Source organism: Pongo abelii, chromosome 6, assembly GCF_028885655.2.
Source record: "Pongo abelii isolate AG06213 chromosome 6, NHGRI_mPonAbe1-v2.0_pri, whole genome shotgun sequence".
Classification (NCBI taxonomy): domain Eukaryota; kingdom Metazoa; phylum Chordata; class Mammalia; order Primates; family Hominidae; genus Pongo; species Pongo abelii.
The window spans coordinates 60511243-60538847 of NC_071991.2; the positions used below are offsets into that span (position 1 = coordinate 60511243).

At 34.9% G+C, this 27605-nt stretch overlaps 1 protein-coding gene across 16 annotated transcripts in view; it reads right to left on the reverse strand.

The window, feature by feature from the left end:
- Window positions 1–5538: 5538 nt before the first annotated feature.
- The window catches only part of PALS2 (protein associated with LIN7 2, MAGUK p55 family member), a 105744-nt gene continuing 83677 nt past the window's right edge, over window positions 5539–27605 (reverse strand). For 8 of the 16 annotated variants that reach the window (XM_024250373.3, XM_024250374.3, XM_054559382.2 and 5 more), the window contains 8 exons: window positions 27332–27373; window positions 25514–25645; window positions 23547–23646; window positions 23147–23215; window positions 20509–20670; window positions 14168–14370; window positions 12957–13085; window positions 5539–5977 (listed from right to left, as the gene is read on the reverse strand). In XM_024250373.3, coding sequence (XP_024106141.1) covers window positions 5801–5977; window positions 12957–13085; window positions 14168–14370; window positions 20509–20670; window positions 23147–23215; window positions 23547–23646; window positions 25514–25645; window positions 27332–27373 — 1014 coding nt within the window. In that variant the 3' untranslated portion in view covers window positions 5539–5800. The remainder of the gene's footprint in view (window positions 5978–12956; window positions 13086–14167; window positions 14371–20508; window positions 20671–23146; window positions 23216–23546; window positions 23647–25513; window positions 25646–27331; window positions 27374–27605) is intronic. The other 8 variants (XM_054559378.2, XM_024250377.3, XM_054559381.2 and 5 more) reach the window with 1 other exon arrangement.

Below are 27605 nucleotides of genomic sequence, written 5' to 3' on the forward strand. Positions count from 1 at the left end.
TTTTTACATCAGATGAGTATACTTTTTTCCTGTTTAAGTCAGTTAATTAGGCTTCCTCCAAGCTCCCAGGCTACTTTGATAGGAGGAGAGCCAAATTTCATATATGACCTGTCATATTTATGTATGTTCCTTCTCCTGGCTTGCTGTTGGCTGAAGTACAATAAAGACATCTATTTCCAATTTTAAGACCTTTTTGGCTTCTGTGGTAGCAACACCACCTATTTCATAAGATTCAAAGACAGCTGCTTTACAAGCAGTAAATCACTCAATCTTCTGATTTTATTAGTGGCATTTACCTTAACTATAGATATGTTCATTCCATTTACATTGGACATTAGAAAACAGTAAGAGCCAGTAGGAGGGGAAAAAAAGAAAAAAGGAAGAGAACTATTCCTTCTGATCGACTTTTGTATGTGGAGATAAGTCAAATTTATCACACCACTGCATTATCAGCCAATGACTGAGAAGCAATTAGAAAGTAATAACTAAAGTGGATTCATATCTGGATTTTGAGATTCACAAACTAAGACCTCACTGTGAATGTTTCTTTCTATAAAGAAATAGATGCCTTTTTAAATTAATGGTATGGGTAAAACAATAGGGCTGCAGTGATTTCAGGTATAAGGATAAAGTAGGACAGTTTTCAGGGGCAAAGATCAGAGTCTTCTGGTGTAACCGAGTACTGGATTGCTTGCTTACATTTTGTTTGATTTGTGAGTGGTCTGGTTGGCAGCAAGGATTTGCTAAGGGTTTGGATTTAGTATGGGATTATAAGCTAAAAGGGACTTTCTGATTAGGACTAAGAGCAGAACAGACCTTCCTCCAGATGGAACTTTATCTTTGGGGCTATTTTAAAACTGGAAGAAGAATTCCTGAAAAGTATTCACCATTCACTACATTACTTCAGAAAGAGGTACACTTTAAAATAACTAAAAGACAACAGATAAAGTAGCCTAATAAGGATTTTTCAGTTCAGCATATAACAGTTACCACACCAGAGTTACAAATTACAAATTAGAATTTAAGGCGAAGACAAATATTAACTTAGCCTTACTTAACAAGCAGAATAGTAATGATAAAGGGAAATATAAATTTCATCGAAGATCTCACAGTCAGAAGTCAGAATTAGGATCTTGGCCAGTACCCTGTCTTTACTTTTATCACTAGAGAATATTTTTTAAAAAGTACTGCAGTGTATTGCCAAAGTGGTGTGAACCATGCTCACTTTAGAAATGAGATATCATCATTCTTTCACTGTTTAGTATATTAAGGACTCATGTTCGAATCTGTGCATTTTTCAAAAACCATTCCAAGAACACAGAAGGTAGCATGATGAATTATGGAAAATATTTTAAAAAGAATATAAATTGCAAAACGTTAGAACAAAAATGCAATTTAAAAATTACCTTACCTTAAAAAAATTATAGAACTGTCATCTTCCTCAGGTATACAATATATGCTTGCATAAAAACTGACAAGATGCTCAATTATTAGTCAAATGTATTCTTAAATTTTGTGAGTATTCATTTGTACTATATACAATAATCCCATTATTTAAAAGAACGAATTTCTCCCAAAAATTCCAAATATATTACAGATGTTATTACATGAATTCTCACAGCAAACCTCTTGAAATAAGACAAGGGCAGGTATCATAATCTCAGCCTGAATCATATTATAGATTCATTCAAAAGTTTAAATAAGAATTTCCAAAGGGGTTTCCATCCAGAACCCTGCCCTTTTTCCCTAAGAAAATTAAAATTATTATAATAATGACTACTTTCTGAGTTTCTCATATATTTTTCAGAAAGATTATCAGCTTCAAGGTGGAACCAGAGCCTTTTAAAACAATCTAAAAAAAGTTTCAGAATGTCAAAGAAATGGGAGTAATTAAAAATTTTAGAATGCTAGTTATAATTACATGAATGAATACATTCAGTTTTATATTCATACATTTTGGGAGAATTTTACATATTATACACATAGCTGTATATATATATATACACACATACATAATATATGGCAACTCAAACATTTAAAAAATGAACTGCTATCTATGTACATAAAACTTCAGGATTGCCTTTTTCATGTTTAGTTAAGGTTCATCACTACAAAATTATTGGCTCTCTAGCCTGTGATTTCTGGATAATGGAGTACTGTTTCAGAAGTTACAAAAGTAAAATATAAGTAGATTATTATTTTGAGCAATTTTCAAAATTGTTATCTTTAGTTTGCCAATTCAAAATAATTTTACCTAACTTTATGGCTATCCACCTTGAAAATCAACTCCAGTCACTGGGATCATGACACTTGTTATACATAAAAATAAGTACCATTTAATAATTTTTAAAGCAAGGATCATTTTTTATTGTCATTGGGATATTATGGTCAAAGCAGTTAGTATCTGGACATAATCTATAATGTCACACGGTTTTATTGCTAACTTGGGTTATTATCTAAATTTGCCTTAATAATCTATTTGTTGCTTTAAAGGAAACTTCTTAAAAACTACTATAAATTTACGGTATTCTAGAATCTAGGGTTTAGGCTACTACTGCTGTAGGCATACTGGGTTTCTCTTACAATTTCTATTTCAGAAAGCTATGTTCAGCAATTGTATAGTTAGAGTTAGCCAAAATAAAGTCCTGATGTATTTGACATGTGATATTACCAAATATCACACAGAAATGGAGACTGCATAATAAAGGCATGGCTGTAATGAAAGTGAAAATTCTACTTTGTAGGGCCATCACATTTATTCCACTAAGTTATGGTTAAATGACTTATCCAGGCACATCACCTCTATGGGTATTTGTACATTTGAAAATGAAAAAATATATATATAGTCTTAGGTTGTGTACAGTCATGCCCTGAGTGCTGAAATGTGGACACTGACCTATGCACAAGGAGCCCTCAGGCACATTAATGCGTTGGCACATCATGTTTCCCAAAAGCACATGCATGTGTGTGTCTATTTCAACCCTTAACAATTGCTCAACACCACTCTAAACCATTTTCTCTTCCATAAAGCAAATTATCGCAAATCTTCCCAAAAGAGAAGTTCACATTTCCTTCATCACAGCTATACTCTCATTACTTAGGAAGAACCCTGGGACCTCTGGGGCTTTTTGCCCCAGCAGAGCACTGCTCATTCCTGCAGATTAATATGGGACTTGGGTTTCAAGTTCAATGATTCTTCACTGAAATACAATGAACTTATCTAACTGTATTCTTGTTAGCACTGGCATCTAGACTGAAATGAACTAAACTGCATCATTTCATTTTATATTAGGAGAAATCTAATGTGCATTAATTAAGTAGTCAATCATGAATACCATTTATAATAGAAATAATTCCTTTAAGTATATTTTCTAAGTAATACATTTTATATCACATAAGGCTAATATACATGATGTAAAAGTCATCTATTGTACCAAGATGATTGAAATATCTTGCAGATAAACTTCTTGTGCTGCTATAATTATTCCAAAGCTGTTTAAAGAGGCCCCATGCTGCAGCATGAAAGTACATTAGAGAATACAGCACATTTCCTGAGTGGAGAACTGAAATTTCTCTTAAAATTTCAAGTGTGTGTTGAAACATTAAGTCATAGGGCATCACCTTGATACTGTGCTTTAATTCATGTTGCTTTGAGAAGCCAAGAATTTGGTGTAAATACACATAGTTTGAAAGTTTCCACTGTTATTAAAATAGTATAATCCATTTTGTCACCAATTCCCTGTCCTGGGACAAGAAACGTGAATTTGTGTTCTGGCCATAAAATCTAGAATCAAAAAAAGAAAAAAAAAAAAAAAAAAGAAAAACCTACAGATTTCCAACTTTAACAATATGACAACTTGGGTGTTTTGTTTTATTGTGAAAAAAATTTTAAACAATGTGTCAATACTGCCTATTGTCATACATTTTCTTTTCCCTCAAAGTCCTCCCAGCTGGCATTCCAAATGACAACTTTGGTGAGGGAAAAAACAAATTCAGCAGCCAGGTGTCTGGCACCTAGCACCAGACAAAGATGACCATCAATATTTAAACACCTAACCCTTTAAAGTGTGAATAATGTTTACATGAAAAGCTAGCAACAATACAGAAGGTGGTTACCTTAATTTAATAATGAGCTGCATCTCTGAATATGTTTTAGGAAGAATTTCTATTATCCAAGAATCCTAAAGGAAGACATTAACTGAGGTGAATGTGGGAATTTGTATAAGTCAATGCTTCTAAAGGAGAACTTCTTTCGGTAATCATTAAACAAAAAGTACACTTCTTGGCTAAGTGCGATGGCTCATGCTTGTAATCCCAGCACTCTGGGAGGCCAAGGTGGGTGGATCACTTGAGGTCAGGAGTTCGAGACCACCCTGGCCAACATGGTGAAACCCCATCTGTACTAAAACTACAAAAATTCGCCGGACATGGTGGCACACAACTGTAATCTCAGCTACTTGGGAGGCTGAGGCATGAGAATCGCATGAACCCGGGAGGCAGAGGTTGCAGCAGGCTGAGATCGCGCCACTGTACTCCAGCATGGGTGACAGAGAGAGACTCCATCTCAAAACAAACAAACAAAAAAACAAAGTACATTTTTTAACAGATATGTAAAAAATATACAAAACATTATTTAATATATATTATATAATACATAATATACATATTATATAATGTATATATTTTGTGTGTATGTATACAAAATAGCTGACAATTATTTCCCAATTTTTTAAGTTGTTCAATGGATTTGGTTCTCAACACAACAGACAGAACAGGTACCCTAAGGATCACACCACATTTCTAAAAGCACGTTGATTATTCACAAAAACCTCCAACTGCAAACTTAGAGGCATCTCTAAACATCACTAAAATTTGCAGAGGCATGATACATTTGCTGACCACATTCTAATAAAAACATTGTTTAAAGTAGTAGGTTCCTTTTGTCAGTTAAAATTTTACATGTGAAAATAAACTTTCTTCAAGTGTCATTTTGCTGTAAGGTTTTACAGGATAAGGCACTCTCTCAGTCTGCATGACCTTGCTTCCAGCCCCAGAGCTTACTGTGTACATGTTAAATTAGTTAGCATCATATCACTGCAACAAATAAAAAGAATAACCTCATAAGAGAGTGCAAGGTATTGCTCTTCAATTTTTCAGTAAAGACAGAAATGAAGAGACAAAACTAATATAGCTGTATAAATTAGAATGGATAGCCATACATCTCTGAAATAATGAAAATATGTAAACTGATCAGACTTTTGATGTCAGATTTAGATGGTAGTAGACTAGCTATAACACTGACATTAAAATTCTGCTTTTGTAAGAAATTTATAAGAAGGAAGGTCAATAACTATATTTTCTTCTATTAAGACTAACCCTTCACTATTTGAATACTGAACTAAATGACAGCTTTACAAAACTATTTCAAGTAATATTCATTATCACAGTGAAAATGTGAGACCAATGTTAGAGTGAATGATTTGAAAATTCCTTTGATGAAAAAGGCAAGGGTACTAAATCAAAACACATACAAAATGCTTCAACGCATTTCTTTATGTGATAGGAATAGAAAGATTATCCATACAAAGTTAGAAAAATTAAGATAAATTATATATTAGTACACCTTCCAACCACATTTTATATAAAAATTCAGAAGTGTACTATTATTTCAATCTACACCATAAAAATGCCTGGACTTGGCAGATAATCTTCTATCTGTGATGTATTTTCTCAGTAGAAGGTTTATTTGTTGCAGTCACTTTTTAAAAGTTTAATTTTCATTGTTAACCTTACTGAATCATCAGTAAACCCAGCTGATTGGGACCCACTGTGGTTCCATTCTCAGTTTCTCTATGGCAGTTTGTAGTTTTTCAAAGGCTTTGTCTAGATTGTCATTTATGATGATCAAATCAAAATAGTGGTTGTATGCTCTCTGAATCCGTGCACTTTCATCCACTGTTTTCTTCAAGTCAGAGTCCTGTTGAAGAGTTTTAAAAGGAAATGTTTGTATTACAATGCATATTTACTTGCTCAAACTCCAACTAGAAGTGAATATAATAAATAGGTTAGATATATTTCTGGTAATTCTGGTATTAATCTTCAAAATCTAATCCATATAGTGTTAAAGACAATACTGCCATCTGTTCATGTCTTATTCTTTCCAACAACACTCATGTTTACATTTATGAGTATTCTGCATCTTTTGCCTCACTGATATTAGGATAAAATTCCTAATTAAAAGACTGCTGACAATAATCTTGGAATGAATCTACAGTACCAAAAGAATTACTGCAGGTGACTGGTTTCCAGCTCCACTATATCATCCTTTTCGAAAGATTTTTATCTTATGGCCCATGTACAACATGGAACCCAATTTGCAGTGGCTGTTAAGCTCAAAGCCAAACTTGCTACCTCTCTCTAAGATAAGATCAGAGAATCTTAGAAGTGTTTTTTGAAGATTAACCTTACATGCTGCTCATCCTCCACCAAAACACATACTCACATACTTTTATTTATGTTTTTGTCCAGGCACTGTTTATATTTCATAAAGTAATTTTAGTCATTTTGGAATGATGTGGGGAGTACATAAGCAATGGGTTCTACATAAGTAAAGCTTTTCATAAGATGGTGTTTTGAATTTCACTATACCTCTACATATTCTACAAATATTTATTGAGTTCCTATTAAGGTGTCTACTATGTTTCAGAATCAGTGGGTATGACAATGAATAAGAGAGAGGATTCCTATCCTTTAGTGGAGGAGATAAAGTGGAAATAAACATAAAAAATTCCAAGTTGTGATAACTACCATGAAAGAAACAAAACAGGCACAAAGAATTTTAAGAGATCTACTTTAGATAAAGTGATTGGAAAAAGACTGAGTAGTAAATTACAGTTAAGCTGAGAACTAAATGAAAATAAGGAGGTCAGCATTCAGGCAGAGGAAACAGCAGGGCAAAACCCAGAGGAAGGAAACGACCCTGGCACGTTCAAGATACTGAAAGAAGACCAGAATGGGTGAAGGGTTGGGGAACAAGGTAAGTCATGGAGGACCCCTACGATATGGAAAGACCTCTGTGGGCCTTGAGTGAAAATGTGGCATGCCATGAGTGGAAGCAGGGAGACTGATGGCAGGAATCCAGGTTGGAGAGAAGGGTTGCCTAGGTTATGATGGTGACAGAGGAGATGAAAATGACACCAGACTGGACATTTATTTTGGTGATAAAATAATCAGGATTAGCTTTTTACATCATCCAGAATTTGAAAAGGGAGGAAAATGAATGAGTCAAAAATTGCTCTTAGGTTTCTAACTTAGGTAAATGGGTGGCTGTGGGAGATACAGAGTTGAGGGGTGGGGAGAGCATAATTCCTGGGGGAAACAAAGTGTGCTACTTTGTAATATGGTAAGCTTAAGATGTCTGTGAGACATCCAAGTGGAGATGTACAGCAGGTGACGGGTTATGCAAATCAGAACTCTGAGGTCTGGGCTAGCTGTATATAAATCATTAGCATAACAATGGCATGATGTAAATGATGCTGATGGAAGCACCCACCAATGTCATTTGTGTAGAAAGTGTAGAGAGAGAAGTGGATTCACTGCCAGGCCTGAAGGACCCTAATACTTACATTTCAGCTAATACTGAGATTTCTAAATGAGTCTGAAACAACTAAAATATCTTTGATCACAGATATGTAAACAGGCCACAATTCAACTTGAAAGCAATTCTTGCCTATTATAGCCATTAGCAATCTGATTTGCTAAAAAAACAAACAAACAAAAAAACACCTGTTAACAATAACGGAGTATGCCATACAGATGGAACAGGATAAAGATTCTCTCTCTGGCTGTAGAGTGGTCTCTAGGATATACTGGTATTGGAAAAATGCAGGCACATTTTGTACATAAGGTATGATTTATGTATAAAACGGGGGGGAGGAGGATACACAGGCACACTTGCTTATACTGGAAACTAATATGGTAAAATGGCTACCAATAATGGCAGCCTATGTGGGTGGGAGGAAACAAAGTGGAGAGGGCACAGAAAAGCTGGATTTGTTTTAAGATTTATGTTGAAGCAATGAAAATGTTGTATAGAATTATACAACAAAATTTAAATTCAAATTAAAAAAAGCCATTCTTAAAAATCAGAAGCAAAATAAAACAAATAAACCTGTGTTTCAAGTTGGTGGTTTAACCACACAGCAAGGAATTATTTCAGTGGCTTTAAAGAAGATAACATCTAGTGGGTTGTAAGTGGGAGGTGTACAATAAGAACACATGGACACATGGTGGGACTAACACACATTGGGGCCTGTCAGGGTGGGAGCACGGGGAAGAGAGAGCATCAGGAAGAATAGCTAATGGATGCTGGGCTTAATACCTAGATGATGGGTTGATGTGAGCAGCAAACCACCATGGCACACATTCACCTATGTAACAAACCTGCACATCCTGTACATGTATCCCGGAACTTAAAACAAAAGTTGAAGGAAAAAACAATCTAATGGGATACACCCTAAGAACAATAAAAGCCTGAAACTTAAAACTTTTCAATAATCACATTGTTAATACAGATATAACTCAGAAATTACATATGTGCATGTACTTAGTTTATATTTATATACATGTAAGTTAAGAAATGATGTTAACATCATCAGGAACCAAGGTTTTCAGGATAAGAGGAAAAAAAGGCAAATATAAAGCCAAAGAAGAATAATGTAAAATTTCATTTGAAGCTATCAAATGGAACTAATTATGTATGTTTTCTAAAAACAAAAAATTTATTTCCTACCTCTGGTTACTGAAAAGGTCTAAAAACAATGTCCAACTAAGTTTAATGTACACCCTTACTGACTGAATTATCTTTAAATGCTATCTCCCACTAAAAGAAACAAGGGCTTCTGGATGGCTGGTTCCAAGTCTGGGCCAGGAAATATAGAATAATCTGGAACATCTTGTCATATCAGAAAGCAAGGAATTATCAAACATTACTAGAATCATGTTAAAAAGACTCAGAAGCCAAGTTGAATAGGCTCCTACTGCTGAAGACGCAATTTAAACATTAAAAAAGAATAACTGACCTAAATACACAGAGAGGAGGTACTTCAAGTGACTTTAAAACATAGTGATCTCCCTGGCCAACATGGTGAAACCCCATCTCTACTAAAAATACAAAAGTTAGCTGGGTGTGGTGGCACGTGCCTATAGTCCCAGCTACTTGGGAGGCTGAGGCAGGAGAATCGCTTGAACCCGGGAGGCAGAGGTTGCAGTGAGCCAAGACTGCACCACTGCACTCCAGCCTGGCGACAGAAAAAAAAAACAAAAAAAACAAAAAAAACCCATAGTGATCTGACTGTACATACTTAGTGGGATATACTCTAAAGACAGAAAGAACTAGGTGGGCGGTTGGGGGGACTGTTCACAGTAATGATACTAGTGGTGGTTGTGTTGATATACTTATTCCCAGAATGTTGTGTTTGTACTGTAGAATAAAGCAAATGAGCAATTATTTGATATTCTAATTCTAACATTTCCAGTGTTATGAGAAGGGATATTCAGCATAAGAGAAAGGAATTAGACATATAAGATAAAAAAAAGTTAAATAAAAATCCTGTAATCTTGAATTTGATTGGAAAATATCAGAATAAATTCATGATATATTTTCCTTCAAATATACAAACAGAAAAGCATATATGCTAGCACTGTCCACATAAAAAGGTCTAGCAAGAAGCAGTGATCAACTCTGTGACAATGGGCACTGTTAGTATTATGGTCTTAAAACACCATTTACCCTAAAAGAAACCAAAGTATCTTGGAAAAACGGCTGATTCCTGGCCTAGAACAGAAAATGTACAAGATGAGCCTGAAACATTTGTTCTACCAGATAGCAAGGAAGCTATCCAAGACTATCAGTGTCCTGGAAAAAAAAAAGGTCTCAAGGGCCAACTAGAAGAAGCTCCTATTGGTCAATGATGGGACAATCTTAGCATCAATAAGAATAATCACTGCAACAGAATAAAGCACACCAGATAAGTTTGAACATACGTGCTCATGAAACTAAAAAAACAAATCCAATCTCAGCTGGTCACCTGTTACCTCTAGAGGCTCTTGGGGAATAAACTCAAAGCTGACCTACAAAGGACAGTATCAAAGATGTATCCTGCCTTTCCTGTATCAATCGTACCTCAGAATAATCAACTACTTGATGAGGAAAAGTTCTTTTTAAGAATTCTAGTTTATAAATGTAGAAGGAATGACAAATTTAGAATACTACCACTTTGCCATCCCTAAAAATATAATTTATCCAAGGCAAAGATCAATAAAGTTTGCTAAAACCAGTAGGTAAAGAGTTACTGAGGAACTTTATAGATCAGGCTAACAACTTCTGACCCCACTGATTAATCTTATGACAAAAAGCCTGACATATGCCTCATGATGTAATAAAACAAGTACCACCTATGAATTATTCTTGCAAAAACCAACCAACCAAAAACCTGAATAACCTGAATCTGCGTCTGACCAACCTCTAGATCGACCTATCAGTTTAAAAGAAATAGAAGGGATAGAGGAAAATGATACAATGGGGGCGGAATGGGTAAAATCCAGACTATGGAACATGCTGTAGGATAAGTGACTTATTTATTTATTTATTTATTTTTTTTAACAACTAAAGTACAATGTGAAAAGAGAGGGAAGGGAGGGTGGCAGTGAGAATATACAGATTAAAAGATACTAAAGGGATGTATGCTTCTAGCCAAGGTGGAATAACAGGCACCAGACTAACTCTCCCACCTAACAATTAATTTATGGACAAAATGTATGAAACAACACTTTTTAAGACACTATACATCAAGATATTAAAAACAGATCACAGAAAGACAGAAAACAAATGAAGTGAGTCTTATGATTACCCCAGCTTCCTGGCTTGAAAGAGTTTCTGGGCAGTAGGATGGGGAGAGTGAGCCCAGAGGAGCCTACAGGACTCTGAGTTGAGGACAGAGCTGAGTCCAGGGAGACCCAGGTGGCAAGAGTTTGCAAGATGGAATGCCGGAGGGGAAGAGCAGCACAGACAGACTTTGGAGATTTGTAGAAGGTCCCCTTCCAGCATTCAGCTGAAGTACCAACCTGCACATGGGTACAATGACCTGAAGCTGAGAAAGAACCACCAGAAAGGATTAGAGGTACCCAGGAATGGTAGCTATTCCCCCTGAGCCAGAACAGAAAACCCCATGACTCACAGGCCCTGTGGTAGGAGTACTAAATGGGTCTTGCCTTATTTGTGGGGAATAACTGGCCCTAAAATGAGAACTGCTTGGGTCTTACCTAACACATTTAAAAAGTGAGACCTGAAAAAAACAAACTATTTCAAAATAACTGCATCCTAGAACAAAGCTCACAACGTCTGGCATCCAAAGAAAGTTACCAGGATTGCAAAGAAGCAGGAACATATACCCATAATAAAGAGAAAAATCATTCAATCAAAACCAATCCAGAACCGACTCAAATGTTAGAATCTGCAAAGACATTAAACACTTAGTATGTTTCACACATTCAGAAAGAAGAGACATGGATCAACTTGAAAAAGAACAAAGAAAACTAATACTACCTGATTTCATGGCATATAATCAAGCACAGTGAGGGGAAAAGGTGAGAGTGGTAGGGGGAAGGTTGTGGGGAGCAGGTTACAAAGGAGCACAGGGAAATGTGTGGAGATGATGGACATGTTCATTATTTTGGTTGTAATGGCTTTCATGAGTACAAATATGTGGCCAAACTGATCAAGCTGTACATGTTAGGTAGGCACAGCTTATTATGTGTCAATTATACCTCAATTAAGCTGGCAAAAGATTTAGGTGACAACGAGTAAATTCAATGTGTTGATCTTGTTTGAATCCTGATTTGAACAAATCAACAGTAAAAAAACAACAACAACAAACAAACCTTGGAGAAACTCAAATACAGACTGCATGTAGATGATAGTAAGATACTGCTTATTAATTTTTGTTGTATTAATGGTATGTTTTAAATGTCTTTATCTCTTAGATATAAATACTGAAGTATTTATGGATGACATGGTATCAAAGATTTGCTTCAAAATAATTCAAGGTGAGGAGGAAGTGGGGAGGGGTCTAATTAAAACAAGAAATTGCCATGATTATTGAAGCTAGGCGATGGGCATAGGGACCCATTTTTTCCCTCTTTTGTATGTATTTTTGAATTTCCATTAAGTAAAAAAGGAGAGAGGAAAAAAAGAAAAAACATGTAATCGAAACTAAACATCAGAACACCCCACTTTACCAAACCACATAATATTTACCAAACCATATAATAAACATGCCTGTTAATGATCTTGGAGCCCAGTTACCCCACTAGTAAAATGAAGGCGTTCAATTAATACGCATATTTTAATATTGGTCCATTTCATTTTACAAAGGGGAACTAAACTTTTGATTTAAAATAAAGTGTACAAAGATTTTCAAGTAAAAGAATACTGTTCCAGATCCTAACTACATCTAATTAATTTTTATTCTGTAGCACCTTATATAGCATGTTTATTTCATAAGCATAATTAGCTAAGAGTTGGGCAGGCATGGTGGCTCACGCCTGTAGTTCTAGCACTTTGGGAGGCCGAGGTAGGCAGATTGCCTGAGGTCAGGAGTTCGAGACCAGTCTGGCCAACATGGTGAAACCCTGTCTCTACTAAAAATACAAAAATTAGCCAGGCCTGGTGGCACACGCCTGTAATCCCAGCTACTTGGGAGGCTGAGGCAGGAGAATCGCTTGAACCCAGGATGGGGAGGTTGCAATGAGCTGAGATCGCATCAATGCACTCCAGCCTGGGCGACAAAGCAAAACTCTGCCTCAAAAATAAATAAATAAAAATAAATTAGATAACAGTTAAACATGCTCAAAAGAAAAGGAAAGACTTTAGAAGGAAAATCGTATGGTTAGCTCACGGTCAGAAGCTTGGTAGTGATTCCTGCATCCACCACAGCCTTGTGCATGGCACGTAACGTCTCTAGCTCCGGAGCCGCAATAAATACCACATAGGGCATAAACTCTGATGTCCTCAATACCTTCAGTGCCTGTGTAAAAGAATAATTATAAGCCAATTTATACAACATTAGAACTAGAATTCTGCTACCCTTTAGTATAAATCAAAGGCTGTCTGCACTTGTTCTATGGATGAAAGCACATAACTTAATACCTATCCCTGTTCTGTCCTTCTCATTCCATATAGTACTTTCTTAAAACAGTGATCCATTTATTTTGTTTTGAACTCAGTCTGTTCCTCTTGAACAAATGAAAGTATAAAACAATGATTCAAAAATCATCAAGAGTGATGTAAACTCTTTTTTATGTTAATTGTAGAATTCTGTTAATACTGAAAAAGTAGAAATAACCTCAATGTTGATTAATTGGAGAGTGGTTAAATGAATATATATTCATACTATAAAGTACTATATAGCAATTACAAACAAAAAAAGCTCTACAGTAACTACCATAAAAAGATCTCCAAGAAATAGTATTATTTAATAAAACCCCTGAAGAATCTATATAGAATTTTTCCATTTATGTAAAAAGAAACAACAAAAACAGAAAACCCATTACCTTATATATATTTGTACTTAAGGCATAGTGAAATGACTAGAAAGAGACATAAGAAACTACTAACAATTTTTATCTCTGAGTAGGGAGGTGAGGTTGGGCTGAGTGTAGTGGAGTGGGAAGGGGTAGGTGAGAGAGAAATATAGAGTAAGAATAAAATGAATAGTGTAGAGGTGTGCATGTGTGTCAGGTAGGAGGGGGAGTGACTTTAATTTTTTATTCTTTATATTGCAGACTTGAGTTTTAAACTTAACATTTCTTAACACAAGCATTTATGCATTACTTGAACAGGTAAATAAATACATACTAAACTTCTACCGTAGATCTAATCACACAGTTTCTATTGCCACCCAAGCCTCTGTTGGCTAATTGTTCAGAGATTTATTTAACTAGCTATGTATACATAATAACATTCTCTATCACCCAAAGGTAATGGAGGGAAAGAGTCACCTTTCCACCCTGACAAAACAAACAACCCCAACCCAACATCCCCGATACACATGAAAAAAACTCCACAGAAAATAAAATATAAAACAGCTTTGGAATCCAAGCAGCTTACTTGTGGGTTGACATCCAGAATGCAAGTCCGTCCAGTTTGGACAACCTCAAGAATAGAATCAATTTTGGTTCCATAGAGATTTCCTTCATATTCCCCATGTTCCAAATACTTTCCAGCTTTAATATCTGCTTCCATCTCAGATCGTGACACAAACTTATATGCCTGGCCATCTTTTTCATCTTCCCTTGGTTTCCGTGAAGTAACTAAATAAAACAGTGTTGAGATTTTTGTACAAAGAAATTGTACGGCATAAAAAATAGACTAAAATACATAGGGTGGCTTAACATTTTTCCACTGGGTGCAGCAAACTGTAGGCTATGACCAAATCTGATCTGCTTCTTATTTTTGTAAATAAAGTTTTATTGGACCACAGCCATACTCATTTGTTTATGTATCATACATGGTTTCTTTCCCATTAAAATGGTGGTAGTAATTGTGATAGACTGTATGGACTGCAAAGCCTAAAACTTTACTATGTGGCCCTTTAATAGAAAAAGTTTCTTGATACCTTAAGAGGAATATTTTAAGAGGTAGTCCCCCAAATAAAATTTGTATCCAAAAATATGCTTCTTAAAATCACTTTGAAACTCAAAATGTATTTACCTAGCAGCAGAGCCTTCAATGAAGTTCTTAATTATGGTAAGTGTTAATAAGTTTGAGGCATGTTGTGAGTGAGTATCTTTTCAACTGACCAGCACTCTCCTCCTTAGGAATCTATTACATCTTTTCTTTCCACGTTAACACTTCCTAACTGCCCCAAAAGGTGAGCAAGCAAAGTTCACCTATTCTTAGTTGTAATACCAATTTTGTAAAGTGCAGTTTTACCCACAAATTACCTATCTTTTATCTTACCTCAAAACCAACCCTTTGTTTTAGCTTCCTGTTTATTGATATTCCCAAATGTTAATTGTTCTATTTTACACTTCAGTGGTAGAGCTAGCCGCCTCATTATTATTATGGTCTATTAACCTCCTCTCCTCTGACCCATTATTTCTGGGAAAATGAGATTGAATATCTCAAGTCAAAATTTAGAAGTAGGAGATCCTTTTGTCTGATATTTTACAGCTTTGAATACTTTCAGAGACATACAACCCTCTGCAAGTTGGTCTGTGCTAGGAACGGTTATTACCATTTTTTAAACTGTTGCAAATGTGTACTCTCTGACAACTTTGTTAACAACAGCTTTGAAGAAGAAAAGTAATTTTTGAGTGTGTTATTTCAAGCTTAGCCTTACTCTGGGCTTTGCTGGATCAGATATAAGAAGTATCCTGTTTCTATTAGCTAAGTAGTCGCAGAATAAATGATGGAATTATAACTACACCAAACTAAACTAAGAAAGTAATCCAAATAAAAAGATGACCGTGTTTTGACTATTTCTAATAAGCATAAGACATAGAAAACTTTTATAAGAACAAAATGAACTTCAAACTCATGCTCAAAAATAAGGGTCAAATGAGATCATTATGTATAATAGGACTCCTGTTTTCCCCTTGTTTTCTGGCTCAACCTTGCGAGTGGTCGTCTTAGACTACTGTGAAGAGTATTTATAAAGTATCTTTGAGAATCTTCAAGATGTTATGATGGCTTTTCATATTTAAAATTGTGTGATCTTTAAGGTTTCTGGAATTAGTCACCAAAGGTGTGTATAATAAAACTTCTAAGGCAACTTTTAACTCCCCAAATAAATGCGTAATAGGACTTGGTTCAACATTGTGAACATTAATTTTAAAAATTACTGTTTTTTCGGTGAAGTCCTACAGTGAAACCATATAGGGGAACGTGCTGCTTGAAATAAATATGTATATGTACATGTATTACCTCTACCTCCATGCTGAGGGAATCTTAATTCTTAGAGAAATGTTCTTTAGTTTACAAGTGAATTTTAACTACAATCCTATTCTCTACTAACACTCCAAAAAACAATCTACGTTGCCACATATTTAAACTGCTTTCCATTTCTAGAACAGAGAAATTAGAACATGAAGGTTTGACTACAACTGATTCCTTAGACTTCTATACTGAGCAACTACACAATGTGATTTTTTAGAAGTAATTTTTTATGATAGGCAAAATTCTTAATTTTAGCTGCTCTTCAAATAATGAAGAAACAATCAACAAAGTAATACTTCATTTGTTAACTAAGCTCAAGATGTCAAGATGTCAATGTTAAATTGAAAACAGGATGCATAACATAGCCCATTTCCCTAAAATAACAATGTTTTTCTATTTTATTTTAGGATCATTTTGTAATATATAAAGAAAGTTAAATCACCTTAATTTTATAAGAGAAAATTTTAGAAATTCAAAAATATATGGAAAATAAGCAATATACTCCCAAATAACCAATGGATCAAACAAGCAATCACAAGTGAAAGAAAATACTTTGAGAGGAGATGGTGCTGTTGAAGAGCACAGTTACAGACAGAGCTGACCAGGCTCTTCCAGAGTGCCAGTTGTCCAGCAGCATGTTCATTACCCTGAAGATGTATGATGGTTGAACTAAACCCATTCATTCTAAGAAAAGGTTCTGTGGAGGGCTTTAAGCCCTTGATAATTGTCTTAAAAGCTACTGATGGGAAAAAGATCAGCACTGTGGTGAGCACTGAAGAGCTGAATCATATGGCGAATTCAAACATATTAAGAGATAACATGGATGGGCTGAAGAATAGGGACAAAATGAGTAAGAGTAAGCAGCACAGTGAAGGGCACTACATTTCTTGCTTTCACCAACTAATGGATGAATTGCTATTTCTTCTTCGGTTTTTACTTTTGGTCACAAAGATGGGTTCCCGTTTTGCCATATTAACTGTACTCATGCAAGGTTTAGGGTCACTGTGGAGGGAAGAAGGGCTGGAACAGAACAGTTGTCTTAAGAAGCCAGTTTATTATTTTAGATCTGGCTAATTGGTCTGTGTTGCATAGTTGTATATTCGGGATTACAATTTTAAAGTCTCTGTAGCCATCTACAGAGACATGTATCATTGAACCTATTTATATATATATATAAAAAAAACACTCAAAACAAAAGTACTTTGAGATGAATGAAAACAAAAACACAGCATACCAAAAACTTTAAGACGCAACTAAGTGCTTAGAGGGAAATTTATAGCTGTGAATGCCTATGTTAAAAAAGATCTCAAATCAATAATCTAATTTTCTATCTAAAAAAACAGAAAGAGAGTAAAATAAACCCAAAGTACAAGTAGAAAGAAAATAATCAAGATTATAGCAAAAATTAGGAAGTAGAAAAAATACACAAAATCAGCAAAGGCAACATTTGGTTGTCCGAAAAGATCAACAAATTGACAAATCTTTACATAGACTAAGAATAAAAGAGGGAAGACTCAAATTTCTAAAATCAGAAATGAAAGAAAAAACATTACTAAGAACCCTGCAGAAATCCTGAAACTGATTAAAAAAAAAATCCAAGTTGACCTATAACAAGTAAAGAGACTGAATTAATAATCAAAACTTCCCACAAAGAAAAGCCCAGGGTCAAATGGCTTCATGGGTGAATTTCATCAAACAGTGAAAGAATTGTAATTAATCCTTCACATACTCTTCCCAAACAATGAAAGAGGGAAGAATACTTCACAACTCATTCTGTGTCCTGAATTACCATATCAAAGCTAGACAATGACATCGCAAGGAATGAGAACTATAGACCAATATCCCTTATAAATATAGATGCAAAAATCCTTACAAATTACAAGCAACTGAATCTAGAAGTATACAAAAAAAGACGGAACATCATAACCAAATGGAATTTACCACAAAAAGACAAGGTTGGTTCAATATATAAAAATCAATGAATGTAATACATCATATCAATAGAAGACAATAAAAAACAAAAATCATATGAACCACTAACAAAGAAAAAGCATTTGGCAAGATCTAGTACCCTTTCTTGGTAAAAAGCCAACGAAGTACGAACAGAAGGAACTTCTCCAATCTGATGAAAGGCATCTACGAAAAACCCACAGCTAAAACGGAAAGATTGAATGCTTTCTCCTTTCTCCTTAAGATCATGAACAAGACAAGGATGTTCACTTTTGCCACTTCTATTACACTATTACACATTATACTGCAGGTTCTAGTTGAGGCAAGTAGACAAGACAAAAACATAAACAGCACCCAGATTGGAAAGAAACAAGTAAAACGATCTCTATTTGCAGATGACATGATTTTGTATATAGAAAATCCTGAGGAATCCACACAAAAAAATCATAATTAGAATCAATGAGGTCAATAAGGCTAAAAGACAAAGCCAACACACAAAAATCAGTTTATTTCTATACACTAGCAAGGAGCAATCCAAAAAGGAAATTAAGAAAATACTTTTTGCTATAGAATAAAAAAGAAAAAAATACTCAGGAATAAATGTGACAAAAGCAGCATAACATTTGTAGAATGAAAACCATAAACAGCATTAAAATGAAGACCTAAATAAATGGAAAGACATCTATGCTCATAGACTGGAAGAATTAATACTGTTAAGATAGCACCTGTAATCCCAGAACTTTGGGAGGCTGAGGCGGGCAGATCACCTGAGGTCAGGAGTTCGAAACCAGCCTGGCCAACATGGTGAAAGCAAGTGTCTACTAAAAATACAAAAAAAATTAGCCAGGTAGGATGGTGGGTGCCTGTAATCCCAGCTACTGGGGAGGCTGAGGCAGGAGAATGGCTTGAATCCAGGAGGTGGAGGCTGCAGTGAGCCGAGATCATGCCATTGCACTCCAGCCTGGGCAACAGAGCAAGACTCCATCTCAACAAAACAAAACAAAACAAAACATATGGCAGTAGTCCTCAAGGCCAAGTTACTGGCATTTCTATATAAATTATAAGATAAGCTTCCAGTTTCTGCAGAAAAAGTAGCTAGAATTCAATATGATCCCTCTTAAAATTCTAGCTACCTTTTCTGCAGAAACTGGAAGTTTATTCTATAATTTATATAGAAATGTCAGGAACCCAGAAGAGCCAAAACAAGCTAAAAAAGAAAGAACAAGTTGGGAAGGTTCACAATTCCTGGTTTTGAAACTTAATACAAATATACAGTAATCGAGACAATGTGGGACTGGCATAAGGACAGACATCTAGGTTAATGGAACAGAACTGAGGGTTTATAAATAAATCTTCACATTTACAATCAATTGATTTTCAAAAAGGGTGGCAAGACAATTCACTGGAGGAAAGAACTATTCTTTTTGACAAATTGTGTTGTGACAACTGGATAAGTGCAAGCAAAAGAATAAAGTTGGAACCCCCTCCTCACATTTGACACAAAAATGAACACAAAATTGATCATATAATCTGCATGTAAGAGTCAGTAGTATAAACTCTTAAAATAAAATACAGGAGTAAAATTTTGTGGCCTTGGGTTAGGGAAAGCCTTGATATGTTACCATATTTGATATGATATGAAAAGCATGAGCAACAAAAGATATATAAAATTGGACTTCATCAAAATGAAAAACTTTTGTATATCAAAGGACACCATCAAAAACACGAGAAGTCAACAAAGAATGAAAGTATTAATATGTGCAAATCATATATCTAATAAGGAACCTGTACCCAGAATATAACATGACCTACAGTCAGAGACAAATGTGTATTATGTATTAGTCACTACAGTAAATCATTAACATCATCCAATTCCTTGATCTAATTCCATTCTCATCAAGCATACTTCTGACATGATGATTTAACTTTCTATGTAAATATGCAAACAGAAATGAATGCAAAGACCATAAAATGAGTGTTTGGTTCACTTAACGGTTGTACTTCTCATCAGTACTATTTTATTCTATACATCAGACTTTGTAACCTTAATGAATGCTGCCTGCAGTAAAAGATGAATCAGTCTTATGTGCTATCAAAAATCAGGTTTATGACCTTGCACGACTGAGAGCTACAAGCCAGGCCATGTAAGTTCACACAGCTGTTGCCACCACTGGGTATGTCCAAGGGTCAGAAGCTTTCCCCTTTTCTTTACACTAAAATGGTTGAAAAATCCAACTTTTTAGATAGACATCAGTACAAGAAAATCCTAAATGCCTATCTTGCCACAAGTCTTAAATGTAGGCATTTAATTCTAACATTTCTGAACTAAATAGTTTACAGAAGCACTTGCCACCAGACAGCAAGCCAACAGCACTGCAGCACTATTTCAAGACAGCTACAGAATTACTAAATTTTTCAATGTCTTTTACTTGTTCACTTTCACTGCCATAAAGAAAACTTATTTGGGAATAGCAATAACTAATGATAATAATCCCCCTTTCCTCCATATGCCCATATTCTTTCCTGCCAATTGCATAGCAACGAAAACACAGAAAACTTACATGGCACCGTAGTTCCAAATCTCGTGGGATTCAATACTATGAACCTGTTTTTCAAGCTTCTTCGGCCTACACCTTGAGCTCCTATCAATACTAATGTTTTTCTCTGGAAGGGAGGCATTTTGGCTACCTCCTCATATATCTGGATTTCATGACGATCAAATTCTAAATGAAAAAGGAAATGGGAAACAAAGTCAACCTTTATGTACATGAAAGAAATCTCTGCAATTCTGTCTAGTAATGGCTTAGCTGTCTTGATAGTTAAATATCACTTGACTTGTACCCACTGAGCATAGATTTGTTTTTACAAATTTGGTAAAGTACAATAAATAATAATTATTTTATTATTGTTTTTAAGACCGGGGCTCACTGTCACCCAGGGTAGAGCATAGTGGTGCAATCTTAGCTCACCGTACCCTTGAACTCCTGGACTCAAGGAAGTCTCCCAAGTAAATGAAACCACAGGCATGAGCCATCATACCCAGCTAATTTTTAATTTTTTTTGTAGAGATGGGATCTTGCTATGTTGCCCAGGCTGGTCTCAAACTGCTGGCCTCAAGTGATCCTTCTGCCTCAGTCTCCCAAAGTGCTGGGATTATAGGCATGAGCCACTGTGCCTGCCCTGCTGGCCTCAAGTGATCCTCCTGCCTCAGTCTCCCAAAGTGCTGGGATTATAGGCATGAGCCACTGTGCCTGCCCCAGTAAATTATTTTATATCTTGCTTTAAACATCTGGTTCCATCCATTTGCCCTTAAAAATTTGTCTAATCGGGCTGGGCATGGTGGCTCATGCCTGTAATCCCAGCACTTTCGCAGGCCGAGGTGGGCGAATCACGAGGTCAAGAGATCGAGACCATCCTGGCCAACATGGTGAAACCTCGTCTCTACTAAAAAAATACAAAAAATTAGCTAGGCGTGGTGGTGCGCGCCTGTAGTCCCAGCTACTCAGGAGGCTGAGGCAGGGGAATCACTTGAACCCAGGAAGCAGAGACTGCAGTAAGCCGAGATTGCGCCACTGCACTCCAGCCTGGTGACAGAGCGAGACACCATCTCGAAAAAAAAAAAAAAAAAAAAAATCTAATCAAGCTAGAAAAATTCTACGTTTTATCCTTATTTATCAGAGATTCTATCCACTGAAACTTACTATCAATTTGTCAGTAAAAATCCTTTCATATAAATAATCAAATTACAAACCAGTATATATAGAAAGCATGCAGCAAATACAGAGGACGGGGTAAACCTAGTGTGGTTGCTTAAGTAGGTTCTACGGAACGAGTGACCTTCCAATTATATAAATGAATAAATATTGTATGGCAAATCTACAATTATCAGTTTGATTAGAAAATTCAACATACTGACATTTACTGACAACATATATTTAAATATTAATATTTTGAAATTTACATATAAAATAAATTTTAGGTCCAACTGTTTCACTGGAAACATAATCCAAAATTATAATCTTAGTTGATGGGAGAATTACAAATTTTCTATTTTGCAAAAAAGCCTTATGGGCATATATTTTATGAATAATAGGGCCAAAGTGATGATTTGAAATATTATATTACCTGTTATTACTGTAACCCTCAATCTGTAGTAATAACACTCCTTCCTTAGCTTATTATCCTAATAGCAACTCTTTCTTTGCACAATTTCCCCACAGTAGATTAAACCAATATTAAGAGAAAACAAGCCTACTTCTTCCTTCTATATTATTTTCTTTTATGGTGTGCTATTTAGTTTATTACCAGCATAGAGGTAGCTCTGAAGTCAAGAAAGTACTTTTAAAACTGCCAACTCCTTTGATTAAGCCTCCAGAAATTTCTGATTCATAGAGCTGTTTTTTACTTCTGTCATCCTTTGCAACTGGGAAGAATAAATGTAGTAGTTTCCATTCTTTCCCTTCCTTCCTATTTATTTATTTTTAATAGCAAATGAGTAGCCATTCCAGGTCTGGGGTCTTATTTTACATTGTTTTTAAAAATCTTTTCAGCTTTACTGAGGTATAACTGACAAACAGGAATTGTATATAAAGTGTACAACTTGATGTTTTCATGAATGTGTACAATGTGAATGATTACCTCAATCAAGCTATTAAACATATCCATCACCTCACATAGTTACCATTTCTTTCTTTTTAAAAATATTTCTTTCTGTATGACTAAAAGATTTAAGACAGAATTCTATTAGATCAGACTAAGATTTATTTGGTCCAGTGCTATTTTTCTAAAAGTATCATGGTCAGTGTTATGGCAGGATACAGTTACCCTTAAACGTAACTCTTTTAACATCTTGACAAAGGCATTCTACCCTTTAGAAATGGCACACAAATTACTATTTCAAAATTCTCTGGACAAATAGTTTCAATTATGATACTGCTTCTTCATTAAGACAAACAAAAATCTTAACCAATTTGTTTTATGTTGTAAACTATACTCACAAAATAAAGCACATGGTAGTATACATAATGTGGGTTTTAAATAATTTATATTATATTGCACCATGTGCTCATATGTCAGCCCCTTGCAACTAGGTACTAATCTGAATTACATTCACTTAAAGCTGTATATCCAGAGTTTATGCCACACTAAATGACATATGGCTACTTCACTTGGACTTCTCAAAAAGTATTTAAAACCTACCTGCATTTCTGGTTGTGAGATACATCATCTTTTTCTTTTTTTTGCTACTTATAGTTCCACAAAAAGGTCCTGAAGGATGATAAAACAAATATAACTTAAGCAGTATGTCAGAATATGAAAAAATTGCTCTATAGTATTTTATAGGGGTGGGAGAATTATCTCCCCAATGTTGCATCCTAGGAAGCAAAAGAGGGTGGGGGTGAGTTAAGCCACTGAATTTTGATACTCTACCAGCAGGTGGCAGAACGGGATCAAAAAGATTACTTACGAGCGAGAGAAAGCAGAGGGAGGGATCATTCTAGACATATTTTAAATAAATGCATTTGCTTATTTAGACAAAAGAGACAAAGAAAGGTGGTCACAAAGGACTGCTTGTTACTTATTGTGTAGAGCTCATCACCTGAATTGTCCCAGTCTCTTCTAACAAATGCCTTTCTCTTCTCTTCCAGGAACTGGCTTGGAATGAGACCAGCGCTTCCTCCCTCTTTTACATGGCTAGCCTAGAATCAAATTAATGAATTGTACATCTCAGTGACCAAAATTTAAGACCATATTCTATTAAGTAAGACAAGCAGTGGTCAGTAAAAAAAGTCACATTTGCTCTTAAAAACAACCTTGAGATTTAAATCCATAGCATTGTTAGTTAAGATATTTAAACAATTCAGCACTGAGGAATCAATTGGCGCCTAAAATTCTTCATATCTGTCATCTGGTAGTGAAATGTGGGGACCAAAATACAAATTAAATTGCTAAAACTTCTTATTTATGATACTAAGTTAGAAAAGGAAAATGCTACTCTAAATAAGATGTATTAACAGGACATTTTATCTAGCACCCTTTAGTAAGACATTTACTGTCAACCTTAATCCTACTATGTTGGTATTTCAGGCCAAACCAAATGAAAAGGAGATACTATGTGGAATATAAAGTGTAAATTTTAATTTATGCTACCAGGAGTCTGAATATCCCAAGAGTTTATAAATTTAAACTAGGCGAAACTTCACCTAATGTAAAATAGCTAACTTTTAAAATAAACTCCAAAGAGAAATATTTTAAAATAGTGGCTGGAGAACTGGCTGTTAGTGGTTTATCTCACAAAGTTAGTATTTCTATCCTTACAACTAGCATAGAAAATCTAGTATAACTTTTAGCAATTAAAATCCTGAAAAACAGAATTAAAGTAACCGACCATCAAAATGCAGGGAGAAATTGAGAGAATGGTGACAGGTTAGAAGAGAAAACTAAGAGATTGTATTCATAGGAAAAAGAAAAAAGAAGGAAAACTGGAATAATTCAATAAAGGAAACAGCCACAGAGAGATTTTTTAAACGAGGGATCTAAAAAAAGTTCAGGGGAAACCTCTTGAAATCACGGATTCTGTTTAATTTACCCATTTCTTAGCTGTCTCAACACATAGTGCACTTATACATAATGTTTTAAGTTAAATTTAAGGACACATTAGTAAGATTGTTCTCATTCTGTGATATGTTTCTCCTTAGAAGTAGATCTATATTTTAGAGCTAATGTGAGTTACCAACATCTCAGTTAATTTTAGAATTTGGTGCTAAGTCCTGGATCCTTTCCTCTTACTCCTTGTTCTTTAGTAAAACTCTCATTTGCTTTGATAGTTTAAGGCATTTCAGACTTCCTGACTTGTCAGTTTCTCCAGTTCTGAATATTGTGGTTGTTAGCTAATATAAACAATTACAAAAATAGACTTATTACTGCTGCTAGGGGTTTCTGAAAGCTGCATTAGGAGAAGAAAAAAGAATACCATTAAACAGATCTTCTGAAAAAAGGAGGGAAAAATGCAGTGATAATACACATCTCTTTCCATATACACAGATTTTAATCCAAAACCAAACAAAACTGATAGAGTGAACCTCCATTTCCCAATATCTGAGAAGAGGGGAGCAAATAGACATTAAGAACTTAAGAAATTATGCTTTACTTGCTATGAACGAACACGAGGGAGAGGAGACAAGAGACACACTTATTTCACAGTAAAAGTCTCCTACTTAAAATAAACAAAACCCAAGTATCTTTTGAAAAGGGATGACCCAAGTGAGTTCTTCTTGGCCAATAGCATATTTTAATGCAATTACCCATGTGAAAAAAACCAATTGGTCTAATCCCTAAACCAATGGGTTAGTGCGACAGGCTAGTTAATTCTGTACTTATTAAGTTGCAAATTCCCTCCCAATTTGATCTTATGTCCACAAAATTAGTAGCCATGAAGCAGGAGCTGTTCATGTGGGAAAAATCATTGTAACAAATGCTAATATTCTTCCTGAATATTCAGATATTGATCAGATCTAAGATTAAAATTAGAAAAGTAGTTGAGGAACTTCTGAGAAGCATACTAACCTGCCACCAATTTGGATCTTCTCTATTTACAATCTGAAGAATTTCTCCTTTGGAAAACTTCAATCCTGCTTCTTTGCAAGGTATTAGGTTATCATTGTATGGATTATAATCAAAATGACACTTCACAAATACCTAAAACACACAGCACAATTAAAAATACTATAGTTGTATCACTTGCCACTGAATTTAAAAAATCCTTGTCAAACCACTCTAATTGTAACTGACAATGTATTTAGTACTTCAGATAATGAACTTGTCTCTCATAAATGGAAATCAAGTTATTAGAATATTAACAGATTTTGGTATCAGAAAGATAATAAAACTTCATCTCTACTTAAATATCTAACTTTAAATCAACAAGAGTTTGATAATCATTCTATTCCACCATTCTTCCACTTTCCTTCAATCTTTTCACTTGATTTTCCAACCAACACTGCATAATTTTTAATGCAAGTAAATGCTATGATCCAATTAACATCATGAAATAATATAGGTAGTTGATTTAAGGTATATATTTCAGATGTATTAGAACTCTGTGAAAAGGCCCTAAAACCAAAATTAAACAATCAAAGTTGATGTTGAAGTCAGATATGAAATATATTTGGTAGCCTTAAATACTTTTTTTGAATCATCTTGCTCTGATTTATATGCTCATCTTAAATTTAAATGATCAACATTAAATTCATTGTAAGACAAATACTGAAAAAGTCTCGAAACTATTTTCCATTTTAAATTCATTTGTGTATGCACATTTCTTTTACATTTGCATTATTAATAAAAGTATGTCAGTTAACACTGTTAGTTATGATCTCCAAAATTTGGACTATTTTGCTTATTTGCTTTAATTTAAATTCTAATTAAATTATGCATTTTTGGCATTTGATGGAAGGTTCAGACCAATTGCTTTCTTTCTTTCTTTCTTTTTTTTTCAGATGGAGTCTCACTCTTTCACCCAGGCTGGAGTGCAATGGCATGATCTCTGCTCACTGCAACCTCCGCCTCCCAGGTTCAAGTGATTCTCCTGCCTCAGCCTCCTAAACAGCTGAAATTACAGGCGTGTGCCACCATGCCTGGCTAATTTTTGTATTTTTGGTAGAGATCGGGTTTCACCATGTTGGCCAGGCTGGTCTCGAACTCCTGATCTCAAGTGATCTGCCCGCCTCGGCCTCCCAAAGTATGGGGATTACAGGCAAAGCTACTGCGCCCAGCCCAACTGCTTTCTTAAAACAGACTTGTTTTATACATATTTATAGAAATTCAAATGTTATCTTCTAAAGAATTGCCTTAGCATTAATCAGCATGTAAACTTTAATAAGCAAGAAAGCACACAATTAGTCAAAATAACAATGTTCTTTTTCTATTTGTTTATCATACTTCTGTAACCAACAAAATTCAAATAACACAAGTAGACATATTATATTATTAGTGTGGTAAAAGTATTGTGATCGATGCATACAAAATAATTTTAAAATAACTAAATCTGGGAACATGTAATAAAATCTTAGTTATTTATAATTAGATGATCTTCATAGAAAGCATTCAGAACATTTTCAACTACTCTAGAAAAGCTAAATATTAATCCTTAAATCAGTAGGTCAATAATTTTTTTCCTTATATATAATTTTAGATCTAAAAAGCAAGCATACAAACATTAAGATTGCTAAAGTGTGACAATTGGCTAACTTGATAATGTCATGCAGCTCCATGTTTTGACAACGGGAAAAAAACCAAAATAATTAAATTTAATCAAAGGAAATTTAGTTGGTGGATAAGACAGAAAAATGAAGTACCAGAGAATGTTCTGGAATGACAGCATACCTGATGGATGTGTGCTGGATGCCTCTCCATATTGATGCAACTCTAAAAATAATTTGTAATTGCATAAATAAAGCCAGACTTTTAATTTATAATAAATTAAGAAAACATAAACAAACTACTAGACCATTTTATTACTTCACTCATTTGGTAAGGCAACTACCTCCCTAATTAATTGTCCACAAAGTATAATACCTGCAAGTTATAAATGATAGAACAAAAAGTTAAAGGTATTTGAGATCAGGCAGAGAAAAGGATTGGTATGCAAAGTTATAAA